Source organism: Prinia subflava, chromosome 4 (assembly GCF_021018805.1).
Source record: "Prinia subflava isolate CZ2003 ecotype Zambia chromosome 4, Cam_Psub_1.2, whole genome shotgun sequence".
Classification (NCBI taxonomy): domain Eukaryota; kingdom Metazoa; phylum Chordata; class Aves; order Passeriformes; family Cisticolidae; genus Prinia; species Prinia subflava.
The window spans coordinates 65,767,419-65,788,630 of NC_086250.1; the positions used below are offsets into that span (position 1 = coordinate 65,767,419).

Sequence of the window (21,212 nt, forward strand, 5' to 3'; positions counted from 1 at the left end):
CTGTAGTTCAGCAGTGCTGATGCCTACTGACAAATTAAAAAAGAGATTATTTTTCCTTGGGAACTTCAAAAGGATTTCTATTACAACTGTGTTGAAAATCCCAGCTTTAGAGAGTCTTGTCATATGTATCCTGAGACCCACTTAACACTGAGACTCAGGCACTCACAGGGTAGGGTAGATTGATCATATTGAGTGAAGTAGGCATCTGCTTGCTTTTATAATGTCCAGGCTGGGAATTTTTATGGATTTCACAAGGACAACTGAGAACCATGCCAGTACTCACTCTTGTGAGTACTGGAAGTATCCAGTGTGAAACATGAAAGAGTGAATTATTTCTTAAACCCTTCCCATATCAGGGAATTAGATGTCTTCGTCTGAGTTTCCCTCTTTGTGGAGGTGTCCCTTTTCCTGGGAACTCCTTGCTCCTTCCTGTTGAAGGTGTTTTACTTTTCATGGGTTAATTACCTCTCATCTCAGCCAAAATTAGTAAGTGTAAAGTCTTCTAGGCTCTAAATAAGTTTTCTTATCACTGATTCATCACAGAAAAAGCAGATAAAATAGAGGAACTGCCTTCATCCTCTCACTTCTGTGTTAAATGGGTCCTCCGAGACAGCCAACACATTGAAGGTGAAGCTTGGGTTCCTGAGAGGCCTAAATACCATGTGGCTTCTTTTCTGTGGACAGATCAGAGCTGCACAATCCATTTTGTATTTGTCTACAACACCTACAAAAACCCTTAATGCTGTCTACAAGATGAGAGAGTTGTGCCTGGGGGACTGAAGACTCAGTGGGGAGACTTTCATAGTAACCTTGAAGCTACTCAGTGAGCCTGGAAGAAGGCTGGGGTGAGGGGAACAAATCAGGTTTGTAGGAGAAAAACAGTGCAAATTTTAAATGGAATCAAACTCACCCTTCCTTCTCAACAAAAAGCACAAAGAAAAATCCTAAGTCCCCTATTATTTTTTTAATGGTTGTATCCCACTGCTTGTGCAAGATCTATTCTTGAGTTTGTCTTGAGCACTTTGTATTGCTTTTCCATTTAACACACCTGTGCTGTTGATAGAAAAAGCTGAGAAAATTGAGCATTAATCTGAGGCTAACTGAGCTGAGACCAGCTGGATGAGTGAACTTGACTTTGCAGGTGGCACTCTGGAATTCTCTGCCGACCTCTGCCATGAGGAAAGGTGACAAGGTTTGCCACATTGCAAAAGGCTGTTATGAGCTGGAAGGTGATTCATATTGGGGAAAGCAGGTTGGTAAGTAACAGGAGGTGTAGGAGGCTTTCTGAGGAAAACAAAACCATAAAGTGAAACATTTCACTTAATTAAGCTGCCCCATTTTACAGTAGGGAGATCAAAGGAGAGAGGAATTGGAGAAGCAAAGAATGCAGTCTGTCCCATCAAAGTTAGGTTAAAGGGGAAGATAAGTCTAAAAATAACAAGGAAAACCTGTGCAACCTTAAATGTTTTATGAACAAGCTTATTAAAGCAGCAGAACTAACCAGAAGGGAGGACAAGGGAGGCTTTTGGGCAGGCAATATTTCTCTGTGGCACAGCCAAGTCCCAATGGGATCGACACCACATCTTGATCAGCCTGCACACTGGAACACCAGAAGAAATAAAGGACGGGGGGTTTCACTGAAGAAAGGGAGAAAAAGCAACTGAGAGAAAAAGATGACAGAGGATGAAGCTGAGTCAGAGGAGGTTTAGGCTGGATATTAAAAAAGGTTCTTCACCCAGAGGGTGGTTGGGCACTAGAACAGGCTCCCCAGAGAATTGGTCACAGCACCCGCCTGACAGCTCTAGAAGCATCTGGACAATGTTCTCATGTATATGGTGTGAGTCTTGGGTGTCCTGCACAGGGCCAGGAGTTGGACTCCATGATCCAGTTGAGTCTCTTCCAACCCAGTTGATTCCATGATTCTAAGATTCCATGATTACAGGAGAATCTGAGGGGTTATAAGGGAATTCATTTAATAAAAAGAAAACACAAAGAATTCAAGAGCCCAGGACTGTATTCAGATCTGGAGTAGAAAAACGTGAGACATTAAATTCTTCAAATGGAGACGAGCAACGTGCTGGGCTGCTTCTTCTTGTAGCTAAGTGACTCAGACTGCCAGATTCTTACTTTGCTCATTCAGATGTTTGTTTAGATCTTTTGACAAATCAGATCAGTAAGATATCTAGACCCATCAAAAGCATTTGCTGTTGCCTTGGCTAGCATTTAACAGTCCTGTGTTCTGCAGTAGATCACACTGAGTGTTAACCTGCATCTTTAAACACTAACATTCCTCTAAAAAACTGACCTTAATGCCATTTACTCGCCATCAATGAAATGACTCCTGTGTACCCCATCAGAATTTCCAAATAACTACTATGAGTTGCTGTGATACTGAAATTTTTACAGCTCAGTAAATAAACTAGAAAAGGTTTCTTCCTCTTAATTCACTGAAAATCTCATTCAAATGCAGTCTGTGATTTCTGGGAAGGCACTATGGAAACTCTGCTCCAGAATGCAGAATACACTTTAAAGGAAGTCCTCCATGGTTTCTCTATTAACGGAGAATTTCCTGAGTGAAACCCTAAGAGACTGGAAGAAAACTGGATTTGTTATCTGGGGACAGCTGCAGATATTCGAGTCCAATTTTTTAAACAACTACAGCAGATAGAGCAAAAGCTCCCTTGGTTTTCAACCCGCCCTTTGTGTAGGGGCTGCCTGCTTTATGCTTTTTTTTCTGTCTCTTTTTATTTTCAGCTTCCAAATGGAAATAAATTTGAAGCCTTGCCTCTGTTTAATTCTCATTATTTCCATGTGCACTTTAGTACTGCGGAGAGAAGTTAAAGAGCTGAATGTTCTGAAGTGTCAGTGGCATGGAGTGTGCCAGAGGTCCCCTGTCACCATGTCCAGGGGTGTTCTGGTGATGGCAGAGGGCAGGCAGAGCCTGCCACAGCTTGGGGACACAAGCAGGGAGGAGCTGCTGCTGCTGCTCCCCACTCAGCATTGCAAAGGCATGATATCATGGTCATGTTGGGAGTTTATCTCACACACAAATTGCCACAGGAAGCATTTTGTCAAAATTTCAAAATCAAAGTAGTCACATTCTCTACAGTGAGCAGCCTTATTTACTTAGGAGATAAAGGCAGCAGAGCAGAAAGTTAAATTAGGGTATGCAGTCTCCTGCTTCTGTATAAATGCTGAAAGGAAGTCAATGCGTTTCTCAAAGCCAACCACCAAAAGAAATGCATTTCCTAGAATAGCCATTTTTAGACTTTGCCAGTAACTTAAAATATAGGAAATATAGAATCAGAACAGTGTTAGCTGTGCCAACTGTAGGCAACACTTACAAGGAGCTTAAATTTCAAAAATATTCTAGTAACTTAAAAAAAAGGTAGATTATCCCTCTTTGGCTTTGTTCTGAGCATTCCTGAACCACCTCACAGCTGGCAAAAAATAATGAAATTAATCTTTAAGGAAAAGCATTTCAGCATTTGCACTGCAGTGCTCTTCCCAGTTCATGCTGCTTCTTTTCCTTGCCTTTTAGCACAGTACTGCTTTTCCATATCCCACCCTAAATCCGTTCATATCCAAGTTTGGCATAGCCCACCACGAGCCAAGAGCATGGCATGAATCTACTTATTTGGATACCCTGCATCAAACTACTGAGCCTGAAGTATTTTGCAGTCCAGCTCACTAAGAGAACAGATAAGCTATGCTGCAATATGTTTACCTAATCTATACAGCAAATACGATAGATATCTTTCTTCTGACAGCTTTCCACTTGCCTTCTCAGTCCTTGGTCAGACAAACTCCTACAGAAATCCACTGACTATGAAGGTTTGGAGCACTTCTAAGATACTGTTTTCTCACAGCTGTTATCAGGTGCTTAAAGGAAGCAGTTGGAGAGCTAAGGGCTGGCTTACAGAAAATATTTATCTTTAAACTTTCCAGCTTTTACAAAACTTGCAACCATGGATATTCAAATCAGTGATAAAGATCAGCACTGACATGCTTCAGCATGGCATGTTTCCTTCCTGGCGAATCCCAGCTCAACCATGTGATGGCTAATACACTCAAAAATGCAATGAGCTTATGACCCATCTATCTGTGCAAAGTGTTCATCCTTATGGGGCACTCTGAGTTTTTCAAGAGAGTTATTTTAATCTCTTTAGATGCCATGGGACAAGCTATTGTTCTTGCTGGCACCATTTTTGTAGCTAAAATTAAATTAATCTGATCTTCTTAACCAGCTGTGGAAGTTCACATACAAAAAAAGTTATATCTTCTCTTTGGGGCACTGTGTATTTTGCATGACAGAGTAAGCTGGCAATGCCTAAACTGTCCAAATAAGTTGAGATTTGCTCCATCAGGGCAGATCCTGGGCAGGCCAAATCAGTCTCTGAGCTGTCCTGGTCTTTGGAGAGAGAGGTGCTGTGAGGCTCATCCCCAGCTGAGAGAAGGGAATCAGCACTTGGGGCCTGACCTGAGCAGCCACGTGCAACAAACAGCATCAGCTTGGACCACACAGTTCAGTCCAGGGAAAGGAGGAAGAAAAAAACACAGAGACACAAGGAAATGTGCGAAAAGATGAACTGAATTAACCAGATAATGTGGCTTGAGGCAAAGGTTACACCAGTGCTGAGGTCAGAGAAATGGTGCAGAAATGGCCAGATGGCTTCTAGGCCACATTGATAGCTCACAGCTGGCTGCCTAATACCTGTTCACTGCATACCTGACCAAGAGAATGAAGAGCTACTCCAGATAAAATTGCTGCTCTTACACATTTTATGTCCAAAGAGTTGCTTAAAGTTGTGATAATGTTTTTAAAGTTGATGTGCTTTTTGAAAATACCATTTTTCTCTCTCATCTGTAACGTCGACCTGTGCTTTTCCAAATTTAATATTCTCACAGATGTGGGAAAAGAAAACTTTAATGAGTTTTTTGAAGTTTTCCTCCTCGTTTTGGCCTGCTACAGTTGAAGTCTGAGATTGGTGTTAAAAGTATTCCCAGATACCAAATTTCTCTTTTCCTCCTGTTACTTTTTATCACATAAAATGTCCAGCAATTACCTCCTTATTTTACTTCAAAACACAACACATGCACAAATACACACAACAGAATCAATGACAGCGTCTCAATGATTTTCACAGACACGAAGATAACAGAAATACAAATAAAAAACCTCATGATAACACCATATAAAGAAATCCTTTTGGTTTTTTATGAAGCATTGATGCCTTAGAGGTAATTCCAACAGACAGAAATATAGCTGTACAATGGGAGACCCCAATATGAGAGACAATCAGGAAATAGTCTGGACACATTATCTCAGAGGCATGGAAAAATGTCTATTTATACACCTGAAGGACAGGTAGAAGTCTGAGCTACCCACAGAAGGGGAAGAGTTGAGAGGATAATTTGAAACATCCTGAGCAGGGTGTGAAGGATGATTGCTTTTGAGTACAAAGAGAGGTGTGTAATTAAGGAGACACTTACTGTGCCAGGCCTGGGGTAGGGGATGCGGCCCTCGTACTGCACCCAGCGGTGATCCGCGCTCTCCTTGTGGGCGTAGGGGCCGTTGAACACGGCCCTGATCTCGGCCATGCTGTACACACACACTGCAGAGCCCTTGAACACCGAGCTGCAAGGGAAGAGGCATCCATGGGCACGCTGCCAACACCCCTGCAGGGCCAGGGGGTTAAGGAATTGCAGAGCCTGATGGGGTGGGGATCAACCCTACACCTGGCGGCTGATGCGCCGCTAAACATCAGCGCGTACGGGTCTGGTAAGTCATACACACTGGTGGCATATTTAATGTCACTGTTGCTACAGCTCTCAGCTCGGCTTGGTTGGAATCTGGTTTGGCCTTTGGGACTGCTTGACAGAGTGTCATTTTTTTTCTAGTGGCTGACAGTTTCCAGCTATCATTTACTAGCTCTTTCGATCAGAATTTTATCCAAGTGAAGGACATTCATTTATGTAGTGTTCACATCTGAAAGTCCATGCATTAGTGATATAGTAAGGTCTCTGAGAATTACAAGTTGCACTGGAAAGACCAAAAAAAGCAAGATATAAAAATAAACACTTATTTAATTTTTCTGCATTTTTCCTTTTTTAATGTATTTGTCTAAAAAAATCTAAACCATTTCAGTATTCCAAAGAACACCACGCCAGGTTGCTGAGTAGCACGTACTTCAGTTGCTTCACAAACCATTTCATTTATTGTGCAATATTTACTTCAATTTTAAGTATTTTCTGTGTTTATATATTCTAGAGAGCTATTGTGGTAACTGCTTCAGAATTAAGGAGTGTCTGCAATTCCTCACTGTACTCATACTGGTCAGAATTTGGCTAGTCATTATTTACACTTAAGTCAAAGGTTCTGGAGATAAAAGAAAGAAATATTTATTTTCTTTCTGACAATTCTATAGAGAGTACCTCACTATTGATCTGAAAGGTCATTAATTAATTAGTACATCCCCCTGAGATAAAATTAGGTTATCCTTGTATTAACTTTGGACTGTAAAATCACTGAACTATCAGTTTAGAGAGTAATTTTGATACTAAGAAAGAGTAGATGTCAAAGTGCTACTTATAGAAATGAGGCTTCACAACAATAATTTGCCTAAAATAGCAACTACTGGTTGCTCAATAAATATGATAGAAATTTACAAATTAAGCTGGATGAGGTTGAAAAAATCCAGTTTGCTTTGACTGTTACATTTACATTACTTTTTACAATCATTCTCCAGAGTTAGTCACAAAAGGGTTTAGAGACATAATTTATTATTTCCAGTTCTGAAAAATGTTGTCCTCAGTGAGTAGAGCCCTGACATTGGACACCTTATTCCAGCAGTTCCTAACTGCTCTTAGGAATCAGGATCTGGTCTAGAAGACCTGACTATATACAAAAGTACAAAAGTCCTGAGTAAGATCTCCATCATTTGTTTCCAGGGGCAAACGTGATCCCAACACATACCTTGTTGTAGTGAAGACTCCATACACAAGCGGGTTCCTCTCATCCCTTGTAGAAAGTAAGAATATATCCTCTGCAATGAGAAAAATATATTTGTTTTTTTTTTTTTTATAGTTAAACATCCATTGACTATTTCTGCAAATTACCATTTGTAATTTGGAAATTTGTAAAAATACAACAAGGGTTTGGGGTTTTTTTTGTTGAAATTTTAATTTCTGCCATGTGAATTTGCAGTAATATTCTGAAACATGTTCATTTGCAGATAGTCTTGGTTTTATATTGAATAAGATTTTCACTTTCCAACTTTTGGAAGGAAAGGGAAAAACACTGTAATTCTCTACAGAAAAATATTAATTATTATCACAGACTTCTGATCAAAGTCAGAGATATTATTAGAGCTGTCTGGAAGAGGAGTAAAATCAAAACAAGAAACAGTGCTTCTATAAACTAAAGGGGAAAAAATCCAACAAAAGCAGATATTACAGACTTCAAAATATGCCATTAAAGATAAATCAACTTACGCAGCTCATCGAAATGAGTGTCTGCCCCCTCAGGACCAGGTATGGAACACACAAGCCTGGCTTTCAGAAAAGTTGTCCACTTGTTTATTAGGCTTCTTTGTCCTCCCATATCATTCTAACAAAAATAAAATGAAATTCTTGAATATTAAAAAAGTAAAGGCTTTAACACACGACAGCACAGTATGATCTGTGCACCTTCTGTCTGATTCCACAGTTGGCTGTAACCACAACAACATAAAAATCTTTTTTTTTCATTTCCTTTCTCCTAAAAGAGTGTAGGAGAGACTTTTTCTAAGTAGTTTCTGTAGTTACTTATCAGCTCAGAGTGGGCAATTCAAATTTCCTAATTATACCCAAAACTGATTGCAAAGTTCCTTTACCAGCTTTTTAACAGGAATGTCTATATCACATGATTTCTTGTTCCCTGTGAGGATTTTTACAATCAGTTGCTCTTCAAAATTTTTTACAAACCAAATGACAGAACAGAACATTTTGGATAGATTTTGCGAAAAAAAGAGGAAAACTATATTCATCAGCAGCTTACAATGCAAACACTGCACTGTTTTCTTTGTGTACACAGTACAGAGAAAAATGCATTGCAGGTAAAACCAGTCATAGTATTCTAATGATAACTGTTACAGAAATATCAGTCTATCCTCCCACAACAGGGATTTTCTTCATTTATTTTACTACAGGTTTCCAAAACATAAGCATGCTTGCCCAAATTTCCTCTAGTCACTGCAGAAAGAAAAAAAATCTATAAAGGGTCACTTGAAATTGGAATTACCTTTCTGAAGGGTAAGTGACCTTCTACTGACTTGGATCAGCAGAGGTGCATGGGCAGTGGATTTTAGAAGATTTAGATTTTAAGAAGCCAAACTAGGAGTTTGCTCGTGTGCCTCTTCCACAGACTACAAGAAGGACCCTGCTGGTTCCAAACAGCAGAACTATTTACGTTCTGCAAAGCTATTTTGGCCCCAGAACTCTTCATCCTAAAAATGGTAAGGGCAATGATATACCAGCAGGAACCAAGAATTGAAATACTTAAATATTATCACCAGCAGTAGTCTCCCAGCTGTAGGTTCTGAATGATCCCAGAAGGTGCCTGCTTCTCTCAGTTATAAACTCTGAAGCTCAGGGGATCTGTGCTGTAAGTTTAAGGACCACAAATTTAGTCATATTCAGCCCCTTCAGATTCATTCAGAGAAATGATATTTTTGTAAATTTACTTTGCAATCTGAAGGCATAGAACCAGCCACAGCAGGAAACACTGATGGTGGGAATTAATGTCACCACCACAGATTGTATTTGGCCCTTTGGAGCTGTATCATACGTACTACAGGCATTCAGAAAGATGGCTTTAAGTGCTGAAATCACTTCACAAGGAGTAGCACTTCTCTGGTAATGCCCTCTAACTGCTTTCCCTTTTCATGTACCTGCTACTTTCAAATAGATTAGCTCAGTTGGAAATGATTCCTGTTAATATATGGCCTTTGGAACTCCTGCTCTTATACAAGAATTGCTGCCTCCTTTCTTGGTTTCCTGAGGCTCTGCCAAGCCTGAAGCTTTGCATCTACCTGACAGATTTATTACAAAGGTGTCAAAATTAGCAGCCTGAAGCCAACAGCACAAAAAGCCTCTGCATGTGTGTGTTCTGTTCAAAGGCAGAGCAAACAGACTTTGTGGAGCAGCTGAAACCAAACAACTACAAAGATGCAACAAAGAGTCTTAAAAAGCAAGGAGTGTTAAGCTTTTCCTTCCTCTGGCAATTCGGATTAGCTAAGCAAATCTCACATTGCAGGGTTTCCACTTTGATTTCTGGTGGGTGAAGTATCACAAGAGATGAGATGTCTCTAACCACCTGACTAAAATCAGAAAACAGGAAGAAAGCGTGGAGCAAGTGATGGGGCTGGAATAGAAGAAGGACCCTTGCCTAGTTCCTACTCCTGTCACTGCAGCATTCAGCTTCTGCAAGAGATGGGAAGATAGGCACATGTGTTTTACCGAGCTTAAGTTGTGATCCAACTCAGCATTTTCACAAATGCTTATTTTAAATGTATCAAGAGTTTCACTGAGTTGCTAGAGAACAGTGTGAACCAAACACTGTGCTCAGAGGAAGCAATCTTAGCAAGTCCTATGTGCATTAAAGTATAAAATATATGGATTTAAGATGTATCCATATTTGCTTGCTCTCAAGCCAGGACATGATGTTAACCATGTTATTTGAATTTAAGAGACATTAGAACAGACATTCACTAGGTGTGTTTTACATATCCAAAAGCTGCTAAAGTAACACTACAGTTTATAATGGAGCAAAGAGGATTCAGTGACCAGTCAGCATTCCAAGAGCTACCAAGTCCCTCTGAAGCCAGAGAGTGACAAATTTATGGTGCAGAGAGACTGAAAAGACCTTTCACTGATTTAGACAGTTGCACATATAATATGCTGACATATCCTTCAACATGCCTCTTCCTACTGCCACGGCTGAGTGAAATAAAAAGCACATTTTACTTGGAAGATATTTTTGTTTGTGGTTTTGGGACTTTTGGGGGATTTTTTTCATTAGTAGCCCTATAGTATTCTTCAATTCCATACGTCATGTCTGATTAATACAGTGTCTTTCCTTTCCTACAACGTGCCCAGGATTCATTAAGATTGACTGAGAAAGTGCAGGAACTGAGAAAGTCCACAATTATTTTATCTACATACAGAATTAGTTCAGCTCAGACCAAGTAGGACCAGAAACTATAAATAGTATGTCTTTCTTCCTCGAGTCTCAAGTAGTATTTATCTTACTAAGCTCTGTAAATGTCTATTTTTTTAAGAAAGGGAACCCCTTTCTTCCTCATACTATTTATTGGTGCATATTAGGTCAGTCTTAGACTCATCTTGAGGCTTCAGGTGTTGGAGAACATGCAGTTGTTCTTCCCTTCAGAAAGAAGAACAACTCATCACACGTGTTGATGTGTGCTCACTCACTTTGCACCGTATCTGCCCACTCCAGTGGAGATTCCTTGGACCCTCATCATTCCTGGTTATTGGCCTCTGAGAGGCTGCACAAAGGAAACACCGGCCCAAGATATTTTTGAGATGGGGCTGCTACAGAAAAGAAGATAGTCTCTTTTGCCAAATGGATTATTTAATAGTAGAGGTCTGGAATGAATCACTGATGTGCTCAAATGCTGTGAGCTGGCTGTAGAGCAGGACATAAATACAGTAGGATATACAGGCTGGGCAAAAAGTGGTTTAGAAGAAATGTATGGAAGAGTGAAAATCACCAAAGCAAAGTCCAGTTAGTGCACAGGTGGACAGAAGTAAGGATTAAACACAAAGTCATGTTTGAAAGAAGCTCATTCAGCTGATTTATGGCAAGCAAAGGTTTGCCTCAAGCCCGTTTAAGTAATTAATTGGATGTACTGAAATGATTTTTGACAAGAGATATGATCTAAATACAAAGAACTCCAAGTATTTCAGGGAGATTGGACATGGAGACAAGATAAATTTAAGTGCTGAGAGAAGGGGAAGGCAGCACGAACAAGCCTTTCATTCCAAAAATATGGCTAATCTTGTAACAGCCAACCAGCCTCAAGTATCTGAAATCTTATCTCCCCAAATATCACTTCTAAGCACACTGGATTAGCTGTGTTTACTATAAACTTTGTTACTGGACAGATGAAGGCACTTAGGAATGCATATTTCATTTTGAATATAAATAAAGCTTTAATTAGCACTTACTGCTTTGTAATCTCACAAGCTGTAACAAATACCAACACTTCTGCCTGAAATACCTTCTTTTTAGCAGAAAGAAGTGCCTGTAAAATCTTGGTTACTTGTGCTTGCTTGAGTTAAAAATGTAGATAATTGCCAACTAGAAGGGAGGCTGTTCAATCTGTCACCTGTTGAGGAAATATTACCCCAAAATATCACAAAAAATTGTAACTACAAATTACTTAGATAAATGGGCAAGCAAACCAGTATGACTTTAATAAATCAGGCAGACTCTTACTTACAGAAATCCTAAAATTTCATCCCTTCTCAATGAGCTAGCTGCAAAAAACAATTTGTTGGAATGAGAAACCAGGTTTCTACCAAATTACATTGAGAATTCAAATACCAGATGTCCCACTTCCACGAGCACAGGTAATTGTATGGCTTTCTGGCATTCAGGAAGACTGCTGTTTAAATGGCACAGTGTAAATTTTGTGAAGTATTGTAAGGTCATATCATGCACCTCTCTTGGGAGTCTTCCATGGAAATTTCAGTTTTCTGATCTGCAATTTATGTGCAATTAAGACAAAACAACAGGTTTTTCAAACCATTTATCTAAAGCTAAGTTCAAATGAAAATAAAAGTCATCAGAAAAGATACTGCTCTATGATCAAGTGGTTTAAAAATCAACTTACATTAAAGACTTTCTGTTGTGTCTATTTTCTATTCTGACATACTATATAAATGTAGCTACATTAAAATGACCAAATGTTAGTCTTGGAATCCAGTAGGCAGGAAAACAGATGGTAATGAAACTAAAGAACATCTGCATCTTTGGGGATTTAAATCTCTTATTTGCTTGTAAGTAACAGTGACAAATTGAACATTAGAACAAAAAGTGCAGTTATCTGAAAAATCAGGCTACATCAAAGATGTCAAACACTGTGATTCATAAAACTTTAAAGACAGTAATTATCCTGAACAGCCTCTAAAAGGAATTAAAAAAAAAAAGGAAGAAAAAAAAAAAGACAATGAGTGGAATTTCTAGAAGCAGGTTATTAATTACAGCCAGTGGCAAGATGTGCAAAAGGACTATCCAAAGAGAATTCCTGGCCTGAACAAAGGGAAATGTTGGAGAACAGAGAGGAAAAGTGCTGAAACTGCAAAAGCCCCTGGAGCCTTTCTCTTACAGCAGCTTAGCTATGTGACAAACCTACCAGAAACAAATGGCACCCCCTGAAGCAAAGCCTTATATTATTGAGGAAAAAACCTCCAACCTTGTAGCTGATTTTATAAATGGAGAAACAGCCAACAGTCTCCTTTCAACTTCTAACTTCAGGTTCACAGTTCTTTCTATAATTATTTTGCTTTTCTTTACATATTCTGTCCCCCCTCAACTCTGTTAGGTGCCAACGTAACACAGGAAAGTTAAATTTGCTTCTTCAGGAATTCAAGTGCAAAATTTCTTGTCCAAACCATACTAATGTAGATGAAGATTTCTCCCCTGATTTCATCAGGCTGTGGGTGAAAACATCAAGCTACATGTGAAGTGTGACTTGAGAGAGAAAAAAAGCATACTTGCAATATAAGTAAAAGAAAGCACTTTAGAGACTTTAGAACTTTGACTGGTCTCCTATGGATACATCAAGTAAACTTGGGCAAGTTACTTCTCTGTGTCTGCAGTTCCCATCTGACAACGAGGTGGTGATCCTGTTAATTCCTGCTCCTCAACCAGGCTTTTATTTTTATTTCATTCAGAAAGCACCCACACTGAGCATGCATAACTGTGTGGTTCACTATGGAAAATGTTGATTTTTATTTTGGAAAGTATTTAAACATCACACCCAAAAGTTTCTACCAAATTATCTTTGGATGGGATCCAGACTGGAAAATCTAGCTACACAGCAAAGAAAAATTCTGGACTGTTACTAAACATTCCATGAAAAAATCCCCAAAATTCAGAAACTAACAGTCTCAGGTAAAACAAGGATGTTTTGGGACAAATAAAATAATAAAATTAAGCGTCATTTTACCTAAAGGCCATGCAGCAATTCTGCTCAGATTATCTCCAGCAGGCATGCAATTGCTAAAAATATTCCCCTAAACTGTACACAGGCTGCCACAAATTAAATGTACTCTACTATATCCACCGTTAGGCTGTTCATTCTAACTTCAGTAGGAATCTGAAGTCAGCAAAGTCTTACGGTTGAAGAAACAAAATATGTTACGGGATTCTCAGAAAAATCCACTTAAAATTTTGAGTACAAATTGTCCATGGTTTATTCCAGTGTGTCTGACTTGTTTTTACCTGTCTCTCACCTAAGTTTTCATAATATACATAATATAAATAATGATATACATACATAAGAAGGATATAAAAAGAAAACAAACCTTCAGGGTATAAAAGGGGGCATTTTTGATAATGAAGCTATGGGCAAGTCAAGTAATTAGATGGATCATGACATTAATTTCAAACAGGAGATCAGAATTTATATGATTTGAACAGACTGACAGCACTGTAAAACTAGAGGAATAAGAGACCCAGGACTGCGATAAACTGGTTTCTTTGTGAACAAATAAACTTGAATTTGCCATTCAGAATTTCACATTCTTAAATCAGAATTTCTTGAACTTCAAGTTCCAGAGACTCAGTAGGGCAGAGATCCTTTTACAGTCAGTGGAAAACAAGTCCTTCAGAGAGTGATTTGGGTTGAAGATGGAAGGAGTCTCCCTCCAAAAACTCCTTTACTGAAGGAAGGGAATGTGTGATCCTCAGTTTTCTCACTTGGATATATACAAGGGCCTGAAGTCACTTGCATGAGATATTTTGACCACAGCATTGATAACCACAGGCTGAGAGCTGGGAAAGGCATGAGACCAAAGGACAAAGGTAGGTCATCACCTTAGTGAGTCCTTTAGAATCTGGAATTCTGAAACATCTGCATTTACAACACTGCACTCCATCAGCAATAGCAAAACTGCAAACCATGGTACATTTTTTATAGTAAATGTACTGACAGGGGAAAAAAGACAGGAAGATAATTCAATCATGTGAGGAAACTTAAAAAAAGTCAGAAATCAGAAAGCCATTATTTGCTGCTCTTACAGGTATTTGAACATCTGAGCCAAAGCACTCACAAGTCAGAGACTTTGGATTTAATAACTTCAATTAACTCTAGAGGCTTCCACTTCTGAGCCAAGGTGTACTGACAGTGTCTTATGTAATGAGTCTCTCTGGCAACAAGAATGGCTTCGAAAGTTTCCTTCAGAGGTTGTGCAGCTGCATTTCTATAGTCCAGTTTTTAAAGAACGATCTTAACATTGCAACTTCTTTCTCACTTTCCCTGAGGCTCAGTAAAATTCAGTCGCACCTCTTTACATATAAGCATATCCTACATATTTTAGCCTCATCTGTAAATCATGATTTCCCCCCTCAAAACACCAATTATTGAAACACACCCACGAGGGACAGAAATTTACAAAACTTCCTATACTTATATAACACTTGCCAATAAGGAAAGCTGGACCATAAGACCTGACAAAGCCTGATATTATATGTCTTAATCCATCACATCAAGCAGATACTCTATGGAACTGGCCTGTCTCCAACACATCAGCCCTTAAAAATGAAATCATCATGATGAGCATCTGCTTTTCTACATAATTTGAAAACTTTCAAATGGCACATAATGTGCAAATATCAAATTTGGAAGTCCAAGAGGAACTGGTTGCCAAAAGACTCACAGCTGCAAAGACACTCAGTGGGCAAATGAGTGCCATGTTGTTCTAGGGACAACTTTTTCAGAGGGTTCTTAATCATTATTATTGAGAAATCAAGAAACAAAGTATTTCCCATGGCTGGAGTTGTGGCTAGGCAATATTCTGGTGACAAAGGAGGTATGTAAGCATGTAACACACAGGAAGCTAAATCTCGTCTGGAATGAGTTGCCTCCAGGACTGGAAGCAGGAGAGCTGCAGGAGCATGGCTGTGAGCCCAGACTAATTAGCCCTGCTGAGAACATGTGAACATGGCTATTTGGCTTCCGGGACCCGGCCAGCGCGGCTGAACGGGAAGGCAGGACACTGCCAGGACAGCTCCCAGGGCTTTGGAGAGAGATCAATTATCTTCACAATACACCAATACCAATAATGATAACGGGCCAGCTATCCATAGTCACAGCAGAGGCATGGCTAGACTATATCCAGGACAAAAAAACTCACCCCTTAATTTCTGCATGCAAGCAGCCCTGTGGCAAAGCCCACTGGAGACTCTGTGCTTGGAGCTGCAGAGGAACAGCTCCCTCCTGCCATTCTGGGAATACAAATTGCTTTAAGCACCAGACAGGAGGCAAGGTCACAGCCTTGAACTCTGCTGATGTTCATGGCTTTGGAAATAAATTACATTACCCAAAGGTGGAATGCAGGGTGTGTCCAGGGCCCTTGTCTCAAGAGCTCTTAAAATGATTACATTCCAGTGTGCTTAGAAAGTACAGTTTAACCAAGAGGGCTGTGCCTAATTGCAGTATTCTTTTCCCCAGGTACAGCTTGGTATATATAGGGGTGGAACGGTATTCAAAAAAAAAAAAAAAAAAAAAAAGAAAAGAAAAGAAAGAAAAAAAACAACAAAGAGCTCATTTGTTCCCACTAGAACAAAGGCTGCTTCTGGATACCAAACACTTTGGGAAATATGGGAACTCATCAGGGGCTGAAGTCTGATTTCTTGGCAGTTGAGGTCTCGGAAACCAGCCTCTAAGACTGCACGCTTTAACTTTTGCAATACATCACCAAAACCATTAAAGAGAAGCCTGTAACACAGCAAATGCAAACCACTGTAATAATAAACAGGATTTTCATAGTGCAGCACAGAGACTACTGCTTTTGGCTAATTTCCACTTCATTCCAATAGGATGAGGTTGTAACTATGAAAAGATGTGTTTCTATACAGATAACAAACAAACAAAAGCTCCAAAAACTTTCCTTCCTCTTCAAAACCTTTTCTGTGACTCCTCTATGTTATATTTTTATTTGAGTGGGGAAAGTAGGAGGGAAAACCAGGTCTTTTCTAGGGCTATACTTGTACATATGTGAGGCTGTCGATAAATACAATTCTGCCGTCATTTAGTGGTGAATATGTACAAAAATGTAGCCTACTTGTTACTGGACTGCATAGGGCAGAGTGTATGGATGCTGCAGTTGTATTTTTTTTTTTTTCAAAATCTTCCCCAATGTGTAATGACTGTGTCCTGTCTTTCTCTGGTGCAAAGTGGTTCAGCATTGTGGGCTTGAAGACAGTGTAGCTGTAAAAGCTTATTCCTGTGTTTCTAGAGATAAAAATAAGTGGATCCATGCTCTTAAGTTAAGGTTTGTGTGATCATTTAATAGACATATGTGTAACTGCATGCGTTTTAAAAAAGAAATAATTTTTGCTGGCTAATCCTCAACAGTAGTTTTTCTTTTTGGTTATGGCCTTACATGAAAAGATAACCAATAACCCCAAACATTGCGATTTATGTAAGCATGAACATATGCGTATCAGGTAGTACAGAGAGGGCAATGACACTTCTTCTGCCTTGCCCAAACCTAAAGCAGGAAATGCCATTTGCCATGATAAATGACACAACTGGTTCTGAAAGTGACTGTTGAAAGCACTTCCTGCGCAGTGCCAGTGACACCACCAGTGACACAGAGCAGACGATGCAGACCCGGGCCAGGGCTGTGCAGGGCTGCAGCACAGGCTGCAGGCACTGCTGGGGATGGTGGGGTGAACAGGACAAGTGACAGCTGCTGGACTCTGGGCAAAGAGCTGCCAGCAAGGGAACTGCACTCTTCTGGGTCTGAAAGTAGCTGGGAAAGGGGAATGCTTTCCAGAGAAGATTTTCCCTAAGGGAGGGGATCACTGAGAGACCACATTGTTGAACCCTTGAAAATTAGCCAAAGAATAGGCTGCATTGACTGAGCTTCTTATTAAAAACAAAGCCTGTTCTAAGTTCAGCATGTGTTTCTGGCATTAATGGACAGGAGCCCTGAGGCATGGTGAGGTAGAGAGTAATCGAGTTCTAGTAGAAAAAAAACTGTGTTTACACCAAGCAAACTCTTTCAAAAGTTGCTGAGCTCCTCCCATTTACTGTTATTATCTGCTTAACAGGGAAAGAAGGCAAAGGCTTAACTTTGTGCAGTACATATCACATTAATGAGACAGCAGAAATTGTTATCAATTGTTCCAATCAAAGGCATTGTTCCCATGTCAGGAACAATTAAGCACAGCAGATGTTTCATACCACAGCACAGATGTAAAATATCTCAGTCTATGGACATAGACAAATATGTTCACAAGTCTATTTGCACATTTAATTTATATTAAATACCCATAATAATTCTGGTTTTATTCTAATAAATAGCAATATATTTTTTGAATTTGTTGGTAATTAAGACAAATATAAAAAGCAGGAGTCTGGATTACCAAGAGAATTCTGCAGCCAGTGGGAAGTGCTCAGTAAATAAAGAAGACAGTGGTAGAACTATTAACAATAATCACCTTGCTTATCAGTTTTCATTGTTTTGGTTTGACTACTAAAAATAAAATTCATGACATTTTTCCTGTTAACATGATTACTCTACAAATTCATTCTCATTCGAGGTATGATTATAGACAGTCATTAGGATTTCCTTACAATACATTTGCTTTTACTATGATAGCTTATCTCTTTTTCTCTAGGTAAAGGATGCTGGTTTTCTCTAGCCAATATATCTTAGTTTACTACACTCTCTCATGTGCCTTGGCTTGAAAATGTTGTCTATCAATTTCTCCTAATGCATTAAGTGCCTTCTCATAATCAGCAAATGCCATGTCCAACAGCAAATCATAAATGTTTGCATTTCCATTCTGCCATTAATCACTCTGCTGTGAAATACCCAGCTAAAGATTATCCATTCTTTCGTCTGGCTAAAAACCTACTAGAGAACTGATTTATGAATGAATGTTTTGTTATCTTAACACTTTATGTCAAGGACAGAAGTGTGAAATGGCTGTGGCCACTGAAATCTCAGTTGGAGCTGGGAGTTTGCTGGACTGCAGAGCAGCTGTAGATTTACACACCCATACACTTGTCCCCTCTGTTTTTCAGTGTGTGTCCACAGCTGAATGAGTGCTCTTCTCCCACACATCTGACTGCAAATCACAAATGCTTCTTTTTTACTGATTTTCAAGTTTCTCGAGAAACTGCCAGCAGAGTCACACTGCTCAGAAATTGCAAGTCACTTAAAGCTTCTGAACAAATTCATAGAAATGTATCTACTTTTGTGACTGCTGTGGTGTTGCTGATATCTAATTTATCACGAGATAAACATTTGCTCAAAGCTTCTCTTGACTACGTTACTAATATGAAGGCAACTTTCAAGTTCCATTATCCTGACTTTTACTAGTGATTCCTGAGGACCCAAGGTGGGAGCACTTCTACTGACTGCTTCTGTTACTACAGAGAAGAGGAACAGAATGTCCTAGGGGACAAAGGAGTGGATAGAGTGTGTGTTTGAAGTCTACAGACCCTTCTGCCTCTGTGGATAGAGACCTCAGTGAAACCATCAGGCTGCTCAACAATGAACTACACTGGGTAGTGTAGTCTGTCACTGCTGTCTTCACGTGCAGGAACATTTTTTTCTTCTCATCTTTTGAGGAGGCTTCTGCCCTTGACAGAGAAGCTTCTCCAAGAAGAGTTCAGCTCATGAAATACTGAGTCTGTATATACCATTGAGGCCCAAATCTTTTATAAAGGGCAAACCCAAGCAGAATGAAGAAAAAAGTGAAGGAGTAATCATTTAAAGGAGGTCAGGCCAAATGAACTTTTTACATTGCAGGAGACCCGGGTTCTGGTTCCTCCTGGTCAATGGGTCAAGGATTGCTCTTCTTCCCAAGGGAGGAAACCTCCAGGCAGATGTAGGTGCAGCTCAGAAACTGTAGACTTTCTTAGCCTCCCCTCACTCCAGTGGGTTATCAAGAATGTGTAGAAACAAATGATTGACCCCAGCTCTCAGTAATGCCCAGGAATGGTGTACAGAGCCACGCTGAAGGAACAGTGGGCACTTTCCACAAAACCCCAAATAACTTGCCACTGTGTACACTTTGACTCATCCATCCTCACTGAAAGCTCATGAAACAAAGCACAACATTGCTGCATTGAAGGTTACTACTTTACTGTTTGGACACAGGATTACAATTTATAAACATATTAGCTTTTAAAAGAGGTGCACTGTCAATACCAAGTCTATTTTTTGACAAGTAAATTTCAGATGGCATTAGTAATCTATGTTCAGAAAAATTACTACGATGACTCATTGAGTAACAAAGGGGAAAACACATTTCTCACAGAAATAAACCAAACTTGCTTAATTTTTATCAAAAAGATAGAGTCCTCACCTTACAAACTCTCCCAACCCTGGAAAGGATTGTCTTGTCAGATGTGCTGCTATCTTGTGATATTTCTCGAAAGAAGAAGTAGATTTTATCATCATCTGGGTTATAAGTATCTGGGATAGGAAAAGTTCCAATGAATTTTGCTCCTAGAAATGAAAAAAAAAGGGAGTTAAAAAGGGAGTAAGAAAAGCCTTAGTACTTGCTGTTAAATCTCTGCATTTATGTTACATCTTCCAGTGAAATAAAAATATTATATAGATATGTAGCAGCAAGTTTCTTACTCACTACAAGTGAAAACTGCCATGGGGCCTGAAGTATTTACTCTCAGGCTGATGTTTTTGTGTATAGCTCTTACTACCACTTGCAAAATTATGCAGCACTGGTTATCATTCTCTGTTTAGAAATACAGTAACTCTCAGTACGAAGTATTGCCTACACAAATCTACCTTACTGCTCTTGCCACCAAAATGAAGCTAAGTAGATTTTCTAAAATCACCTGGTAGGATTTAAGTTAATTCAATTACTCATTGCAGTAGTTATGAATAAAGAAATATAACACTAGAGATAGCTTGCAAAGGAATGTTTCCCATGTATCTGTGATACAGCAATCTCACTGTCTATATCTACCAAATCCAACACAGTGCTACGCTGGGATTCCCCAGTTAGCACAGCAAACTCCAAAACTGGCTGGTCAGTCTTGAGAACTCCGTTCCTTGTGTTTGAAAACAGATTGGCTATATCAACATAGTGGCTCATTTGGGTTATTTAAATCTGCTTTTTGCAAAAAATGCCTTGTTGTGGCACGCTGGGCCATTACACTATTCCTGGTCCCTTCCAAGGCTAGTGTGCATCTTACAGGCATGCTTTTACTGGGCCTACATGTTCTTCACTGCTCCCAAGCTCCCTCATCCATGCTCTCCAACCCTTGCTCTACCTGCTCACTAGCTGAGGGCTTTTGTTTTCAGTGTTGGGGGTTTTGTTTGTTTGTTTTCCTCTAAATTTTGCACTAAAATCAGAAATTTAGGCAACTCAAGGGTCCATGACTGCAGCAGAGCAGGCAACAACCCTGCCTTGCACAAGTGAACCAGCTACTTGGGGCAGTGATTTTTCAGACATTCCCCAGTGTGCTACAATAGATGAGCTCTTCTGAGGGCACTTGGATCAATGATGTTTTTCCTTAAACAGAAGTGGCTATACAAATACAGTGCAAGGAGACCCTTGACTCTAAAATACATTCTTTCAGCAATAAAATACACAGTCTTTGTCCCCCAGTATCAGGTAGGCTGCAGTAGAAAGCAATAAGGAGGGTGGTGTAAGAATGCAGAGCAAACAGAGCACACTGTTTATATGGGGGAATACTATTATCAGCTTTCAATATATCTTCATGCCTTTGTTCTTTTCATAATGATTGTTACTCTGTATTAGCCTTAAGGAATTTTCACCATGAACTCTATGGTACACATAGAAGAAAAAGAGAGTCCTTGATTCAAAAGTCTGCAGTCTGAGACAAAGGGCCTGAGACAAAATGGGATGTGTTTAAGTGCTAAGTGTGCACCTTTGTGACAGAAGAATAAATTTATGGGTGAAAATAGCCACAATG

The 21,212-nt window shown here is 39.6% G+C and overlaps 1 protein-coding gene across 3 annotated transcripts in view; it reads right to left on the reverse strand.

Annotated features, from left to right (window-relative positions):
* The window catches only part of SEMA3D (semaphorin 3D), a 134,338-nt gene that overhangs the window by 27,083 nt on the left and 86,043 nt on the right, over nucleotides 1-21,212 (reverse strand). For all 3 annotated transcript variants that reach the window (XM_063396996.1, XM_063396994.1, XM_063396995.1), the window contains exons 8-11: nucleotides 19,616-19,758; nucleotides 7,495-7,609; nucleotides 6,977-7,046; nucleotides 5,494-5,638 (exon numbers count right to left, since the gene is read on the reverse strand). In XM_063396996.1, the coding sequence (XP_063253066.1) occupies nucleotides 5,494-5,638; nucleotides 6,977-7,046; nucleotides 7,495-7,609; nucleotides 19,616-19,758 (473 nt within the window). The remainder of the gene's footprint in view (nucleotides 1-5,493; nucleotides 5,639-6,976; nucleotides 7,047-7,494; nucleotides 7,610-19,615; nucleotides 19,759-21,212) is intronic.